The 15,992-nt window shown below is 40.4% G+C and overlaps 1 protein-coding gene across 2 annotated transcripts in view; it reads left to right on the plus strand.

Annotated features, from left to right (window-relative positions):
* The window catches only part of CARS1 (cysteinyl-tRNA synthetase 1), a 56,521-nt gene that overhangs the window by 20,375 nt on the left and 20,154 nt on the right, over positions 1–15,992 (plus strand). For both annotated transcript variants that reach the window (XM_034770243.1, XM_034770245.1), the window contains 9 exons: positions 1,033–1,182; positions 2,514–2,654; positions 3,651–3,739; positions 5,188–5,309; positions 6,688–6,800; positions 7,936–8,064; positions 8,719–8,848; positions 9,584–9,687; positions 13,622–13,719. In XM_034770243.1, coding sequence (XP_034626134.1) covers positions 1,033–1,182; positions 2,514–2,654; positions 3,651–3,739; positions 5,188–5,309; positions 6,688–6,800; positions 7,936–8,064; positions 8,719–8,848; positions 9,584–9,687; positions 13,622–13,719 — 1,076 coding nt within the window. The remainder of the gene's footprint in view (positions 1–1,032; positions 1,183–2,513; positions 2,655–3,650; positions 3,740–5,187; positions 5,310–6,687; positions 6,801–7,935; positions 8,065–8,718; positions 8,849–9,583; positions 9,688–13,621; positions 13,720–15,992) is intronic.

The following is a 15,992-nucleotide window of genomic DNA, read 5'->3' on the forward strand; positions in this document are numbered from 1 at the left end:
GCAGTCAGGGGACAGGGAGCAGAGGGGTTTAGATGGGTTGGGAGTTCTGGGGGGGGGCCATCAGGGGGTGGGGAGTGGTTGGATGGGGCGTGGGAGTCCCAGGGGTCTGTCTGGGGGTGGGGGTGTGGATAAGGGTTGGGGCAGTCAGGGGACAAGAGGCAGGGAGGCTTAGATAGGGAGTGGAGTCCTGGGGGGCAGTTAGGGGCAGGGGTCCCAGGAGGGGGCAGTCAGGGGACAAGGAACGGGGGGAGGGTTGGGGGTTCTGGGGGGGGCGGGAAGTGGGAGGGGCAGGGGTGGGGCTAGGGCGGGGCTCCTCCCGTCCTCTTTTTTGCTTGCTGAAATATGGTAACCCTAGTTAAGGGTGAGTTTTTGGCCTTTTTGTGCATCATGAATTGTAAAAAAGACAAGTGATTCTCAACCGTAAGAGTTGAAGCACAGAGCTGGGAGGTACGGGGGAGGCGGGAGGAGGGAGAGGGCTGCATTTTATGTCTGTCACTGACTTGTCACTTAGCTTTTCTGTGCTTAAAATTATCCCATATATAAAAGGGGGCTTATGCTTATTCACTTTTGTAGAGAGCATTGAGATTAAGTGAAGGTACTAAATAGTGGTGTTTTTTAATCTTTACAACATTACAACTATCTACAAGGAACACGTATTGTGATACAGCTGTTAATTCAGATTTAGACAGTCAAATGTGAATGGAATTTTATATTCCATATCCTTTTGGATCATTAAAACTAGTGGCCTTATTATTGCTGCTTTACTGATGTTGAGTAGTACATTATTCTCTGAGTAGTCTGATAGATTTCAATCTGACAGCATGTGGGGAAACATACTACTCATCTCAAGTAAGGAATTATGTGCTTAGAACATATTTTACATGAGGAATAGACAGCTGTTGAATAAGCTGCGCTTGCAGCACACCAGAACATGAAGAAAGTGCCTATAGTTCTGTCATCCAGTTAAAGTTCTTGGATAGATTTTTTTTTTCTTTTTACTGCACATTATTTCATGAACATTTCTTAATGTAGCCTTTTTCAGCTATGTTAAATGACACCACTGATCCAGATAAAAAGCAGATGCTGGAAAGAATTCAGAATGCAGTGAAGTCTGCTGTGGAACATCTAGAAGAAGCTGTGCAAAAGAAACTTCCCGGAGAAGAGATCAACAAACATGCTGAGGTCAATATGAATGGATTTTAAATCTCATTGGCTTGTAACAGTTTTCTGAAACATATTTTATAAATGGTCTGAGAATTTCCCAATACTTAACATTCAACGTGGTAAAACCAAAAAAAGAAGAACAGGAGTACTTGCATATGCATCCGAAGAAGTGGGCTGTAGTCCACGAAAGCTTATGCTCTAATAAATTTGTTAGTCTCTAAGGTGCCACAAGTACTCCTGTTCCGTGGTAAAACCGTATCACTGAGCTCAGTTAAATAGTTTTCGTATGCCACTCAAACTAGCCTCAGACATTGCAGAACCTCGTCATGATCTTTTTTGATAGCTGCTATTTCCAGTTTTCCGTAAAGGATTTTCTCCTCTACAATAAAAGACTCAGATCTTTAGCCTTATTTCATGGAATTTCTGTCTTGGGAAGGGATTCATGCCATAACTGGTTGTACATACAGATCTGTCCACAGTGCATATGGAAATACCTTTGACAGTTTTATTGCTGTGCTGCTCAAGTATTTTATGCCTCTTGTTCACCGAATTGATGTTTCCAAATTATTTCAGAAATATCTGTCCTTTGGATGTGGGCCTGAGCCAAAGCCCATTAAAATAAATGGAAAGATTCCTATTGACTTCATTGTCCTTTGGATAAGCCCCAGTAAACACAACAGATATTGTAACTAATTTCTTTTAGTAATTAGAGCCGTGGATGGTATTGCTTCTCTTTCAAGCTGTTTGGTGCAATAACTATTGGGGGCACAGACTGTGTGCTCCCTGCCTTTGTGAAATGCATCCTTTTTGGTCCAACTTATGTAAAATTCATCCAGCCACTAAAAGATGGGTGCCTTTATAAGTGTCTTTGTTTTTAAAAACAAATCTATTATGTCACCAAGTAGGCATTCTTTTAAAGCTGATTCTATATATCTGTTCTCAAAATGCGTGGTGTAATTAGAGTGTTAATGGAAAACTAAAGAGAAAATAGCCTGAATGATATTTAGGGTGCACTTTTTTTACTGAATTATCTTTATTCATTTACATGATATTTCTCTTGATCTTCAGCAAAATGCAAATCCCTCAGCACTTCTCTGTATCTTTTATCAGAACACCATTAAGACTCTCTAGATGTAAATTATGTACCCATCTTCTATTTGCTCCAAGCACATGGAAGGCTACTTGGCTGCAAAGAATGATAGGTGCAAGAATATTCATGCCCAGGCGAATTAACAGTGTGAAAACATATTTTCTATTAAAAGGCATTACAGTCTAGGCTCATAAATAAGACTTTTTTCTAGATTTGTATTGCACTGAACTGTTATATGTATATAATTTTCTTTTCATAGAAATTGTTGGAAGAAGCAAAAGATGTGCTGTCCGAGTGGCTAGACACCAAGTTTGGCAGTCAGGTGACTGACAACTCCATATTCTCTAACCTCCCCAAATTCTGGGAAGAGGAGTATCATAAAGATATGGAAGCCCTCAATGTAAGTAAACAAGCTGTTCCATCTTATGAACTTTGTATGTGCCAAGCATGTGTAAGGCTGGCTGCACCCTTAGAAGGCCCTGAAGTAAAATTCAATAACTCAGTTTTAATTGAAGGTCTTAGCCCACCACCTTATTGATAATCTTGAACCTGCAATGACCCGGTAGCTATTAAATCAGCACCTTAAGACCCTGCTGTCCTCTTCTCATCAGCGTTGCCACCCTGCAACTGATCACATTAACAATAGTTTCTCCCGTCTGGAGATCAGGCACTTCGTACTGCATAGCTACGCCCCATCCCTTCCCCTTGACATGAACTGGGCAAATACATCGGAGTGGGTGTCTCATTCCCTTACTCATTAATAAGGTCTATTTTCCTTCCTCCAATGTTGCTAATTTCTGTCTTTCCCCATGCTGTTGTCCCAGGCTGAGTCTGGAATTTGAGATACAGTACATGTCTGGGGTCACTAACTGCGCCACCAGGGGCCCTGCTAACAAACATCAGCATTTAGCATGAGAGTCCACCATCGCTGGGTGCCTAAGAAATTCTGACTAACTCGATGGTGGCAATAAACAAGCCCACCCTGAGAATTTTATATCTGAATGCTGTTGCCTATATGGAGGTTCAGATAACTGAAAGCTGTTTTTCTACATGGCAGGTAGCTTAGAAACATGGTGGGGAATAATCCCCTGCACAGCATAGATGCCACAAATGGAACAACTTTCATCTCCTGCAGCAGCCAGATCTTTAGTAACTTGGCTGATGGGATAAGAAGTTTAGAAAAGAGGTCCAGTAGCTCTTTCAAGTCCCAGAGTAGGAAACTAGGAATTAGAATGTCTGTGTTCCTTGAGCAAGTCACTTAACTGCTTCGTTTTTCCATCTTCTAAAATAGTTATTACCTATCTCACAAGGATGATGAGATTTAATTGAGATTCTGGCATGAAAAGTGGTATGAAATGCAGTGTATATATAAATGACCATTTATCTTTATCTATAGGTGTTACCTCCTGATGTCTTAACTCGGGTCAGCGAATATGTACCGGAAATTGTGGCATTTGTTCAAAAGATTGTGGATAATGGTTATGGGTAAGTGCCGTTATGAGTTCTGTGCAACATTTCAGAATTATCGCTGCAATTATTGTGTAATAAAGCAAAGCTCTAATGCTGAAATAATAGTTCTACAATATACAGTGGAGCCATCTTACTCTGTTTCTATAAGCAATGGTACAAAAGACTGCATTCAAGCAGTGTTTTTTGGGATAAAAATAATCAGCTTGTTCCTTCACCCCCAAGAAATAATCTCAAACCTGATTTAAAAAATTTTTGTTACTGTGGTTTTCATTTTCTTTTACAAATGGGGACTTCAGATCATAAAAATATAGGGTGAAGTTACAACCCCATTTCATCAATGGTAAAACTCTGATTGACTTTAACAGGACCAGGATTTTACCTGTAGTGTTAGGCAACAATTTTCAGAAATGGAAGTGTAAAATAGGCCACTAAATCTTCATTTAAGCACTTAAGTAGAAGTGGCTTGATTTTTTTCACATGTGCAGATCTGCTTCTCCAATTGACTTCCCCAACTCTTGCTGCTGCTTAGTACCTTTGAAAATCAAGCCATTTCTATACAGGTGCCTAAATATCCAGGCATCCCGATTTAACATTTTTTCTGTTTGTAGCTTAAGCAGGTACAGATTTACTGTATGATAGGATTGTCATCACAAAAACATCTTATCTCTGAACAGTTTAAAAAGCAAATTGTTTTTTCTAGAACAGCAGGGGAAATTCATACACTATGGCTCAAACTGCCATTGTGTGTCTTATATACATGTGCCCAAAACCTGCATTTGTGCCTATGCTCAAGCCATAGGTCTGCTGGAAAATTGGCCCTGTGCTCTGAGTGCTGCATACTCCTAGTGGTTTTGAAACAGAGAAGGAGGGAAAAAATCCTAAGGCTGACCCATTAAAGCCAATGCAAAATAAATTGGCCAAATAGAGGAGGACAAAATTGATTGGAAAATAAATGAGAGACAAGGTAGGTAAGATAATATCTTTTAATGGACCCAAAGAGCTCAGCGTAGCTCGAAAGCTTGTCTCTGTCTCTTGGACCAACTTCTGTTGGTGGAATAAAAGGAATCTCACCCACGTTCTCTCTCAAATATCCTGGGACCAACACTGCAAACAACCTGGAAAGTAAATGTAACTTGTAATTGTTACGTTATTGCAGACAATCAAAAGACGGGAGGAAATGTTAACATTTATAAAGGAGAAATATCTAATAGTGTCCTTTTTATATCTTGCTAAAATATTTATTTAACAAATTAATGTTAATTGGCTTTCCTATTCACCCTGGCTTTGTACTTTAACAACTTAGGAACAAATTCTGTCATCCTTACTCATGTTGAACATACTCCTCAAGTACCATACTCCTCAAGTAGTCCTGCTGAAGATCTTATATAGGATGGATAGAGATGCTTATTGCTGAGTTTTAGTTTTATATTGATAGAGCTTTTGTTAATCTTTTAACCTTCTAGTTATGTATCAAATGGCTCTGTCTACTTTGATACAATGAAGTTTGATGCCACTGAGAAACACTCCTATGCTAAGTTGGTTCCTGAAGCTGTAGGCGATCAGAAAGCTCTTCAGGAGGGTGAAGGTAATAAAATCAATATTCACTTAAGTTACTACAACATGCACACCGTCAGTCATTCCCATTGACTTGGTTCAGGCCCATTAGCATAATGGAAACATTTTGTAGTCTCCACATTGCACTTCTTTTATTTTTGGAGTCACAAATGAGTAGAGTTGGGCTGGAAACAGTTTTCCTGTCTTGCAAACAATTTTAAGATTTTTGAAACAAATTTTTGTCCCAAGTCTGGACAAGAAGTCAATCTCAAAAAATGTTATAAACCAAAAATCTGAAAGAAAAAAAAATCAGTTTGCATCAGTCAAAACATTTAAATTTCGACCACTTTTTATATTCTAAAAAAATTATTCTAGCTTAAATTTTGAAACAAAAAGTCATTTTGAATTGGGAAACCGGAATCTTTCATTCTATGTTGAAATAGGGTGTTTCAACAACTATGAAACTTTTTTCCAACAATTTTGAGTCAAGAAATTTGTCAAAATTGACCCTTTCCTGCAAAAAGTTTTGGTTTCAACTAATCAGAATTTTTTGTTGTAAAAACATTTAGTTGAACTATTCCCGATCAGCACTACAAATTAGCTGTTTTCCTGAAATCAGTGACCAGCAATGGGGTTGGATCAACTTGTTACAACTTGCCTGCTTCAAATGTAAATTACTTTTATATATTGAGAACTGTCCTTAGCATTGTAAATATTCGTGTTACTGAGCTGAGCTAAATGGGTGCAGCCCTCTTTTAATTAAAACTTGTGGTAGAGGGTGATGCCAAAATTTGTAACAAAGCACAATGCCCAGGAGGAAATTAATCATTCTATATTCAGTGCAAGGTTTTAATGGTCTGCAATAGATAATACATGGGGTCACACAATGAATGATAAGGATAAAAAGAAATATTGAATAGCTACACATTCAGTGATTACTATCCATCCTGTGTCATCTCCTGAATGAGACCGAGATGCTATGGAAAAAATAGTATGTGATCATGTAATTAAAGAACAGATCATAATGCATACGCAAAAGGGACCTGAATTAAGGTTGCACAGGCTTTTATTCTGGCATTTTCTAACTTCTGACTGCTTGAATTTGCAACCTTAATATTGTGTGTGTGTGGGGGGGGGGGGGGTTGTAATGCTGTAATTATGCATGCTGAGAGAGAGTGGCAGTTGAATCACATATTTCAGGGATTAAGAAGCTTCACAACTGACACTTTTATTGGTAGTCTCAGGAGCCTCAAAGGATTACTTTTGTAAATTTTTAGTGCGGTGGCTTTTTGTTTTTGTTTTGTTTTTTGGGGAGGTTTTTTGCATTGAAAGTTACAGCAGAGCCAAGAGTAGGTAACGCTAATGTTTAAAGAAAGTGCAACTATGTACAAAGTTTTCTCCATTGACAGGTGACCTCAGTATCTCAGCTGATCGTTTGAGTGAGAAACGTTCCCCGAATGATTTTGCTTTGTGGAAATCCTCCAAACCAGGAGAGCCCTCATGGGACTCCCCTTGGGGAAAGGTAAGGATCAGTGTGTTCAAACCACACACATCATACAGAAGCTAATCATTCTACAATTTATGAATATCATCTGTACTAGCTTGTACAACAAATGATCCAGCCTCATCTTGAATCTAATGAAGTCTAGATTGCAATAATACTTTGTTCAGTAGCATTGCTGTGTTCATTTAATAATATCCTATACCAGGGGTCGGCAACATTTGGCACGCGGCTCACCAGAGTAAGCACCCTAGTGGGCCAGGCCAGTTTATTTACCTGCTGATACGGCAGGTTCGGCCGATCGCGGCCCCCACTGGCCGCGGTTCGCCGTCCCGGGCCAATGGGGGCGGCAGGAAGCCGCGGCCAGCACATCCCTCGCCCGCGCCGACTCTATTGGCCCGGGACGGCGAACCGCGGCCAGGGGGGGCCGCGATCAGCCGAACCTGCCACATCAGCAGGTAAATAAACTGGCCCGGCCCGCTAGGGTGCTTTCCCTGGCGAGCCACGTGCCGAATGTTGCCGCCCCCTGTCCTATTCAGTGTGTAGTTAGCCAGTTATTAGCCACTGCACAAATAGAAGTTTGTGTGCAGAAATTTTGTCCGTTAAATCAATATTATCAATGTGCCTTTTCACATAGGGATCTGTCTACCTTGTCCACTTTCCCATTATTAACCTCCCAAAGTTTCAGTTTGGTATTCTGTACTCAAATCGAAATGCCTGTTGGAATGAATGGGAAGAAGGTTCCACTCATTTGAAAGTAGTTTGCATAAGAATGAATGCCTCACTTTAAGGCAAGGGTTCCAAGACTTACAATCCCTAGAATAAATGCAAATTTCCCTTGTGATGTTAAGAAAGACAAAACCATTACCTGAATGCAATACTTTATTTTGAAAGTATTAGCAGGCCCAGGACTGTGTTCTGTATATTCATCTGCTCATAGATGCATTTGGCATGTGTGATTTATTACTGTATGGGAGATAAAAATTTGTTCTCCCTCATACTTCTGTGTCATTTTAATTTATTTGTATTTATTAGTGGACAAAGGTGTGGGTAGAAAGTAGTTTCTCCTAAGAAGGGTTTCTTTAAAAAAAAAAAAAAAAAAAAAACACAAAGAATATTTAATCTGTACTGAAGTCACTTGTTTATCTCTAAACAGGGCCGTCCAGGTTGGCACATTGAATGCTCTGCTATGGCTGGATCTATTCTGGGAGAGTCGATGGACATTCATGGAGGGGGATTTGATCTTCGATTCCCCCACCATGACAATGAATTGGCACAGTCTGAGGTAGGTGACGTTCACCATCTGTCTTTAGTTTCTATTATACAAAAATTATAGCAGAAAAGCCCAGAAACCCCAAACTCTTAAAGTACAGTTTCCCTTAGTTGGTGACTATCAACAAAATAGTGAAGTTGATCATATCCAATGTGGTGATAAATGCACAAAGGAAAAAACTGAAAAACGGAATTTTTTATTTTTCCTCCTTTTTCTTTGGTTACTGTAATCTTGGATATTTATAACTACAGTAGGTACAAATTGTTGAAGAAAAACAGAGTTCTCACTCTCAGGTTGGGTGCAGCAAGTCATGTGGTACATGCACGGAATCCCATGTTGCAGCTGGATCTGCACAGGTGGGAGTCTGCATCTATGTGGAGTCCACTGAAGTCAGTGGAGCTCCAGGCATATGCATGTGCCCATGCAGATCCAATTGTAGAATTGGGGGCATAATCTGAACAGTATTTTAGCTCTAGAAGAGTAGCATTTTGTGATTCCTGATCATGTTTAGGAAATGTGCCTTCAGAAAATCCTTTTTGTATCATCATGGTGCTTTTGTTTTGTTATATTTTTTCCTGTTCAGAAACCTTATGTGTGTGGACGTATGAGTTTAAAAAAACAAACCAAAAAAACCACTTATCCTTTCTGTTTGTGATTTTGCTGCAGGCATACTTTGAAAATGATCACTGGGTTCGATATTTTTTGCACACTGGTCATTTAACAATTGCTGGCTGTAAAATGTCTAAATCTTTAAAAAACTTCATTACTATTAAAGATGCGCTGAAGAAACATACAGGTAAAATCTTATTTGTGGAAGAAACACTTTTCTATGAAACTTGTAAAATGTATTTTTTAAGAAAATTAAGCCAAGAAAAGTAGCAATTTAAAAAAAAAAAAAAAAAAAAGCCATAAATTGAACATTATTTCTTGTACTATATACATTTCCTGATTAAAATGGGAATTGGCAAGTTTGGGTTGTTTGTTTATTTTATTTTATTTTATTTTATTTGTAATTGAATTTGTGCTTAACAATTCTTTTTAGTTCATACTACAGTAGTTTAGGAATACAGAGCATTGGAATCAATTTCAAGCAAAATCAATTTTGTGGGTAAGAGAGGATGGTTAAGGCACTAGCCTAGGACTTAGGAGACCTGGGTTCAAGTCCCTACTCCACCATGTATTTCCCATGTGATCTTGGGCAAGTCTCTTAGGTCCAGATTTTTCAAAGGCATTTAACCTCTTAAAAATGGAGATAGACACCCAGTGGATTTTAAAAAGTGCCTTTGAAAATCCCACTACGCACCTATCTGCTTCTCAGCAGCTAAATAGCTTCACAGATCTGGCCCTGAGCTTCTCTGTGCCTTGGTTCTACATCTGTAAAGTGGAGACAACAGTATTTCCATACCTCACAGCAACATTGTGAGGATTAGTACATTAAAGATGATGAGTTGCTCAGATACTATTATTTTGAGGCCATATAAGTATATTAGATAATGATGATTTTCCATCTGTATCTTAAAATTCCTAATAGCACGACAGTTACGGCTGGCTTTCCTGATGCACTCTTGGAAGGATACGCTGGATTATTCAAACAACACCATGGAATCAGCTATTCAGTATGAGAAATTCCTGAATGTAAGCAAGCTTTCCTCTCTTTTTCCTTCAAAGACTAGGGTTTATAATTTTAAAAAGGCTAATTTTAACAAATTAAGAGGATTGGTAAGGGAAGTAGATTGGGCTAACATATTAATGGATCTAAAGGCAGATGATGCCTGGGATTATTTTAAGTTAAAGCTGCATGAGCTGTCGGAGGCCTGTATCCCGAAAAAGGGAAAAAGGTTAGTAAGCAAGAGATTTAGACCGAGCTGGATGAGCGACGGTCTCAAAGGGGCAATTAGGAAAAAACAGAAAGCGTACAAAGAGTGGAAGAGGAGAGGGATCAGTAAGGAAACTTACCTTAGTGAGGTCAGAGCGTGTAGAGATAGAGTGAGAAAGGCCAAAAGCCGTGTAGAGTTGGACCTTGCGAGGGGAATTAAAAGCAATAGTAAGAGGTTTTACAGCCATATAAATAGGAAGAAAGCAAAGAAAGAAGAAGTGGGACCGCTGAAGACTATAGCTGGAGAGGAGATTAAGGATAATCTAGGCATGGCACAATATCTTAACGATTATTTTGCATCGGTGTTTAATGAGGCCAATGAAGGGATTAGGAATATTAGCAGCGTGACAGAGGGGTATACAGGAGGGGGGATTACCGTATCCGAGGTAGAAACCAAACTTGAACACCTTAATGGGACTAAGTCGGGCGGACCGGATGATCTTCATCCGAGAATATTGAAGGAATTGGCACGGGAAATAGCAGGCCCCTTAGCGATAATTTTTAATGAATCTGTAAACTCGGAGGTGGTTCCATTAGACTGGAGAATAGCTAATGTGGTTCCTATTTTCAAGAAAGGGAAAAAAAGTGACCCGGGTAACTACAGGCCTGTTAGTTTAACATCTGTAGTGTGCAAGGTCCTGGAGAAAATTCTGAAGGAGAAAGTAGTTGAAGACCTTGAGGTTAATGGCAATTGCGACAAATTACAACATGGTTTTACAAAGGGCAGATCGTGCCAAACCAATCTGATCTCCTTCTTCGAGAAAGTAACGGACTTATTAGATAAGGGAAATGTGGTGGACCTAATATACCTAGATTTCAGTAAAGCGTTTGATACTGTACCACATGAGGAATTATTGGTTAAACTGGAAAAGATGGGGATCGATATGAAAATCCAGAGGTGGATAAGGAACTGGTTAATGGGGAGAATGCAGCGGGTCGTATTGAAGGGTGAACTGTCAGGTTGGAGGGAGGTCACCAGTGGAGTTCCTCAAGGTTCGGTTTTGGGACCCATTTTATTTAATCTATTTATTACTGACCTCGGAACCGATTGTAGGAGTGGGCTGATAAAGTTTGCGGATGACACAAAGCTGGGAGGTATTGCCAATTCGGAGGAGGATAGGGATATTCTGCAGGAAGACTTGAATGACCTTGTGAATTGGAGTATCAGAAACAGGATGAAATTTAATAGTGAAAAGTGTAAGGTGATGCATTTAGGGATGACTAACAACAATTTTAGTTACAAGCTGGGGACGCATCGGTTAGAAGTAACCGAGGAGGAGAAAGACCTCGGGGTCCTTGTAGACCGCAGGATGACTATGAGTCGACAATGTGACGTGGCGGTGAAAAAAGCCAATGCGGTCTTGGGATGCATTAGGCGAGGTATATCTAGTAGGGATAAGGAGGTGCTGCTTCCATTGTATAAGGCGCTGGTGAGACCTCATTTGGAGTACTGTGTGCAGTTCTGGTCTCCCATGTTTAAAAAAGATGAACTCAAACTAGAACGGGTACAGAGAAGGGCCACTAGGATGATCAGAGGAATGGAAAACCTGTCGTATGAAAGGAGACTAGAGGAACTCGGGTTGTTTAGCCTGACCAAACGAAGGCTGAGGGGGGATATGATTGCTCTCTTTAAATATATCAGAGGGATAAATACCAGGGAGGGAGAGGAATTATTCCAGCTCAGTACTAATGTGGACACGAGAACGAATGGATATAAACTGGCCGTGGGGAAGTTTTAGGCTTGAAATTAGACGAAGGTTTCTGACCGTCAGAGGGGTGAAATATTGGAACAGCCTTCCGAGGGAAATGGTGGGGGCGAAGGACCTGTCTGGTTTTAAGATTAAGTTAGATAAGTTTATGGAGGGAATGGTTTAAATGAAAAAACATGATTTTAGTCAAAGGAATACCGTGCTATGGCAGGTAAATAGTATAATGGCTAACGAGGGTCAGGCTGGAGAATCTTGCCTACGTGCTCGGGGTTTTACTGATCGCCATATTTGGGGTCGGGAAGGAATTTTCCTCCAGGGAAGATTGGCAGAGGCCCTGGAGGTTTTTCGCCTTCCTCCGCAGCATGGGGCAGGGATCGCTAGCAGGAGGATTCTCTGCTAATTGAAGTCTCTAAGCCACAGGATTTGGGGACTTCAACAGCAGAGTCAAGGGAAAGGGTAGGGACGGCTTTGTGGCCTGCATCATGCAGGGGGTCAGACCAGATGATCATAATGGTCCCTTCTGACCTTAAAGTCTATGAGTCTATGAGTCTATTCTTTAAAGTTTGTGCTATTCTATACCCCAATAATGTAAACCAATCCCAAAAGGAGCTAAGTGCACTCAACTCCACTGAACTCAGTTGAAACTCAGAGCTAGATCACTTCTCAGGACTGGGCCCATTTTTATATTACTGTAGTGAATGCAATGACGTTTTTTGTGTGTTATGGAAAATCAAATAAAAATTGATTTTAAGGGTGGTAGCACATTATCCAGTATAACTAAATTTAAAGTTATAAATTATTTACATTTGTTTGAGTTAAGGCTGCTACTCTCTATCTATAATTCTTCTTGCAGCAATCTGAGACCCCTCATAATTGTGTGGGCTGGAAAACAAAACCAACCTAACAGCTTCCAGAAATGCTGTCTAGTGAAATACTTTAGCTATTGCCTCTTTTTACATATATTTCTGACATATTTCCTTTTATGCCAATAATACCTAAAGTGGTGAGGAAAATGTGGAGAGATGATTAGGTATCCAGGTGGCACAAGAATCACACATGTTCTGCTGAATATATCTGTTGTCTTTCATTTAAAAAAAAAAATTTTAGTACCACTGCCAGTATCTGCTCCTTATCCCTACGTACACACATCTCAAAACCACCACACAGTTCGGCACAATGGAAATGTCTTCTTGAGTCAGGCCAGTTACTGAAATAAAAAAACTGGTGCATGTCAGGGCTGAGGTGCATTTGCAGAGCTGTCTGGAAAAACTTGCATGGCACCTGTGCACTGTGAGCAACTTAGATCACTCCAGTTAAGCCCTGCCTTTTCATGACTGGTAACTTGACACACTGTTTTGTTTTTTAAAGTGTGGTGTGCAATTAGTTTTGGTCTATCAATTAGTGCTAATGACAGTCGATTTATTGTGGTGATACTAAAAGCATTAAGCAATACACATTACTCCCTGCATCAACACTAGAATGAAATTGTTGCTTGAGGGAAATACACAAGTCTAATGAAGGAAAGTCATTATGTACTAGAATCAGAAACACAGCAAAAAGACTTTTCTTCCAGACAACACAATTCATATTTCCACAACCTGAAATACAGTAAGCAAAGGAGAGATTCATAACAAATGTAAGTTATCATTACCTCACTTTGTTCACAACTGACAAAATTGTTACAGGGACTCCAAACTAAAAAGATCATAGTATAAAGAAATTAAATTGCAATGGTTTGTTGTTAATGTCTAATATGTTGTGTTAGGTCACAACCTTGACAAAGAGCAGCTTAATGCTCATAATATGATACACTTATTTTGCATTACCCACTGTATTTTTCTTATTTTGGGAGGTATGTAGCAGCAGAACCTTGCTGAAATCTAAGAACAAGTATTAAAATGGCTAACTGAAAATTTACTTTGGTATAGTAAGCATAGGTTGTGTCTGGCTTACGCTGATTTCAAACTGCATCCCTATTTTTTAGGAGTTCTTTTTAAATGTAAAGGATATCCTTCGGGCTCCTATTGATTTGATAGGCCAGTTTCAAAAATGGGAATTTCGAGAAACAGAGCTGAGTAAAAGGTGAGTGAGCTACGTTTAATTTCTATATGAATAGCCATTTATATGCATACTTAAGGTTCCCATTTTTCTAATGGGCATTTCCTTTTCTTGAAAACGGATCTAATAATAATACTTTACGCTCTTACTGCACCTTCCACTGAGAATCTCAAAGTACTTTACAAGCTGATGAATTTAACCTTGCAACAGTTTTGAGGTATTTTTCAGCATATAATATATGGAATTAATCACATCACTTCTATTGGCATTAATGCGACTTGGGTGCCTAATTTTTGAACGCCACTCTGTATATGTGTGTTGAAAGGGAACTTCTTTCTGTTTGAATCTCCTCTAGATTATATGGCTATCAGTTTCTTAAGTATACACCTATCTGAGGAGGGGCAGATCACGCTGATGTAATGTGTTTCAACTGTACTAATAAAATAATACTTGGCACTTTCAATACTTTGAAAATGCAAAGTGCTGTGGGGAAACTGAGACAAATGGAAGTTAAGTGACTTGCCCAAAATCAGAGAGCAAAGATAAGAACTCAGAAGTTTCTGACTTTTGATCTTACCCTCAATCCAGTAAAACAAAATAGTTATATTGACATCATGGTCTCTTTCCACTTAGATAATCCTCCTTCACATTTTAATGAAATCCCACTTCAGTGGCTGTAATTTAAACAACACTGTGCATGATTTGGTTCTTCTTTTTAAAGTCAAAGCAACATATAGTTAAGAGTGTCCTTGGGAATTACCAGAGTCATTGTGTCCCCAGTGCTGGAAAGACGGGTACCTGTTTCTCAGTAGCAGATAATGCTGCTTCTGAATTTTCAACTTTGCATAGCAGGCAGGTGGGGCAAATTGACTGTTAAAGGGGGGGAATCAAAACATAGAAAATGTGGAGTAATGGAGAGTGAGAAAGGAGAGAACTAGACACAGGAGGGAGAAAGAGGATAGGAACAGGAAAAAGAGAAGTAGTGGGGGAAGAGAGCATTTCCTTCCTCCTTTTTCTTGTCTTTCTCTACCTCCTTTTCTTTCTCCTTTCCCTTTTGGATCTTAAGTAAAAAAAAAAAAAAAAAAAAAAAAAAAACTACTTCCTTAAAGTAAATGGGGGACACATACCATATGTATTACAAATCAATTCATGAACAGTTTAAACAGTTTTTCCATGGAAATATTCATGATTAAGGCTGCATGTCTGTCATGGAGGTTGCGGCTGTCACGGATTCTGTGACATACCGCGACTTCCATGACCTCTGCAGCAGCCAGTGTGGCTGTCTTCAAGGCCACCCAAGTAGCAGGCCCTGTGGTCAGCTGTTCAGGCGGCCCCGAGGACAGCAACACCAGCTCCTGCTGGAGCAGCCCCACAGCCAACCGTTTCAGCTGCTGTTGGAGCGGCCCCGGGGTCAGTCGCTGCTCGGGCAGCTGGCCCTGGGGACCACCCGAGCAGTAGCCCCAGAGGCCGCTGGAGCAGCGGCCCTGGGGGCGGCCAGAGCAGCTGCTACTCGGCGGTTCCTGGACCCAGGGGCTAACTGGGCAGTGGCTGGTGCAGCTGGACGTGGGGGCAGCTGCACCACTGCTGCTCAGCAGCCCCTGATTGCCTGCTCCAGGAACCACCCGAGCAGGAGCTAGTGCCGCTGGCCCCGCGGACTGCCTGAGCAGCAGCCAGAGAGGCTGGCCTCGGGCCCCGCCAGAGAAGCAGTACCGCAGAGCAGCAGCGCCACAGGGGCCCCCAGCTGAGGTTTAGTCAAGAGTATTTATAGACAGGTCACAGGCTGTGGATTTTTGTTTATTGCCCATGATCTGTCAATGATTTTTACTAAAAATACCCATAACTAAATCATTGCCTTATTCATGATACCTGCTTGGAATGGCTTCATAACATGTAGCTTCAGAACAAGTTTCCCCCAATTAGTGGCATTGCATAGGAATTTATTTAACAGAACACTCAGCTGGCACATTGTGAGAGTAAGCAGCACTATAATGAAGCAGTGAAAAAGGGAAGAGACTGAACAAGCGAATTGTACTGCTTCTGCAAAACATACAGAAAAGTGAGCTCTGAAGTTATGCTAGGTCTGATGTATCTGACAAGTAATAGCTGACAGGACAACTCACCCTTTCTGAGACTTTGTCAGCAATATAGAAGCAATATTTTATTATGCAGGTAAAATATTTTAACAAATCACCTATATAGTGGACACCAACACCTGTCTCTTAATCATCTGTTTTTCCTTCTTCAGGTATCAACTATGACCAAAGAAAGGGAAATCCTTCCCCCCCTTTGCCCCTCTT

Source organism: Trachemys scripta, chromosome 4, assembly GCF_013100865.1.
Source record: "Trachemys scripta elegans isolate TJP31775 chromosome 4, CAS_Tse_1.0, whole genome shotgun sequence".
In the NCBI taxonomy this organism is placed as follows: domain Eukaryota; kingdom Metazoa; phylum Chordata; order Testudines; family Emydidae; genus Trachemys; species Trachemys scripta.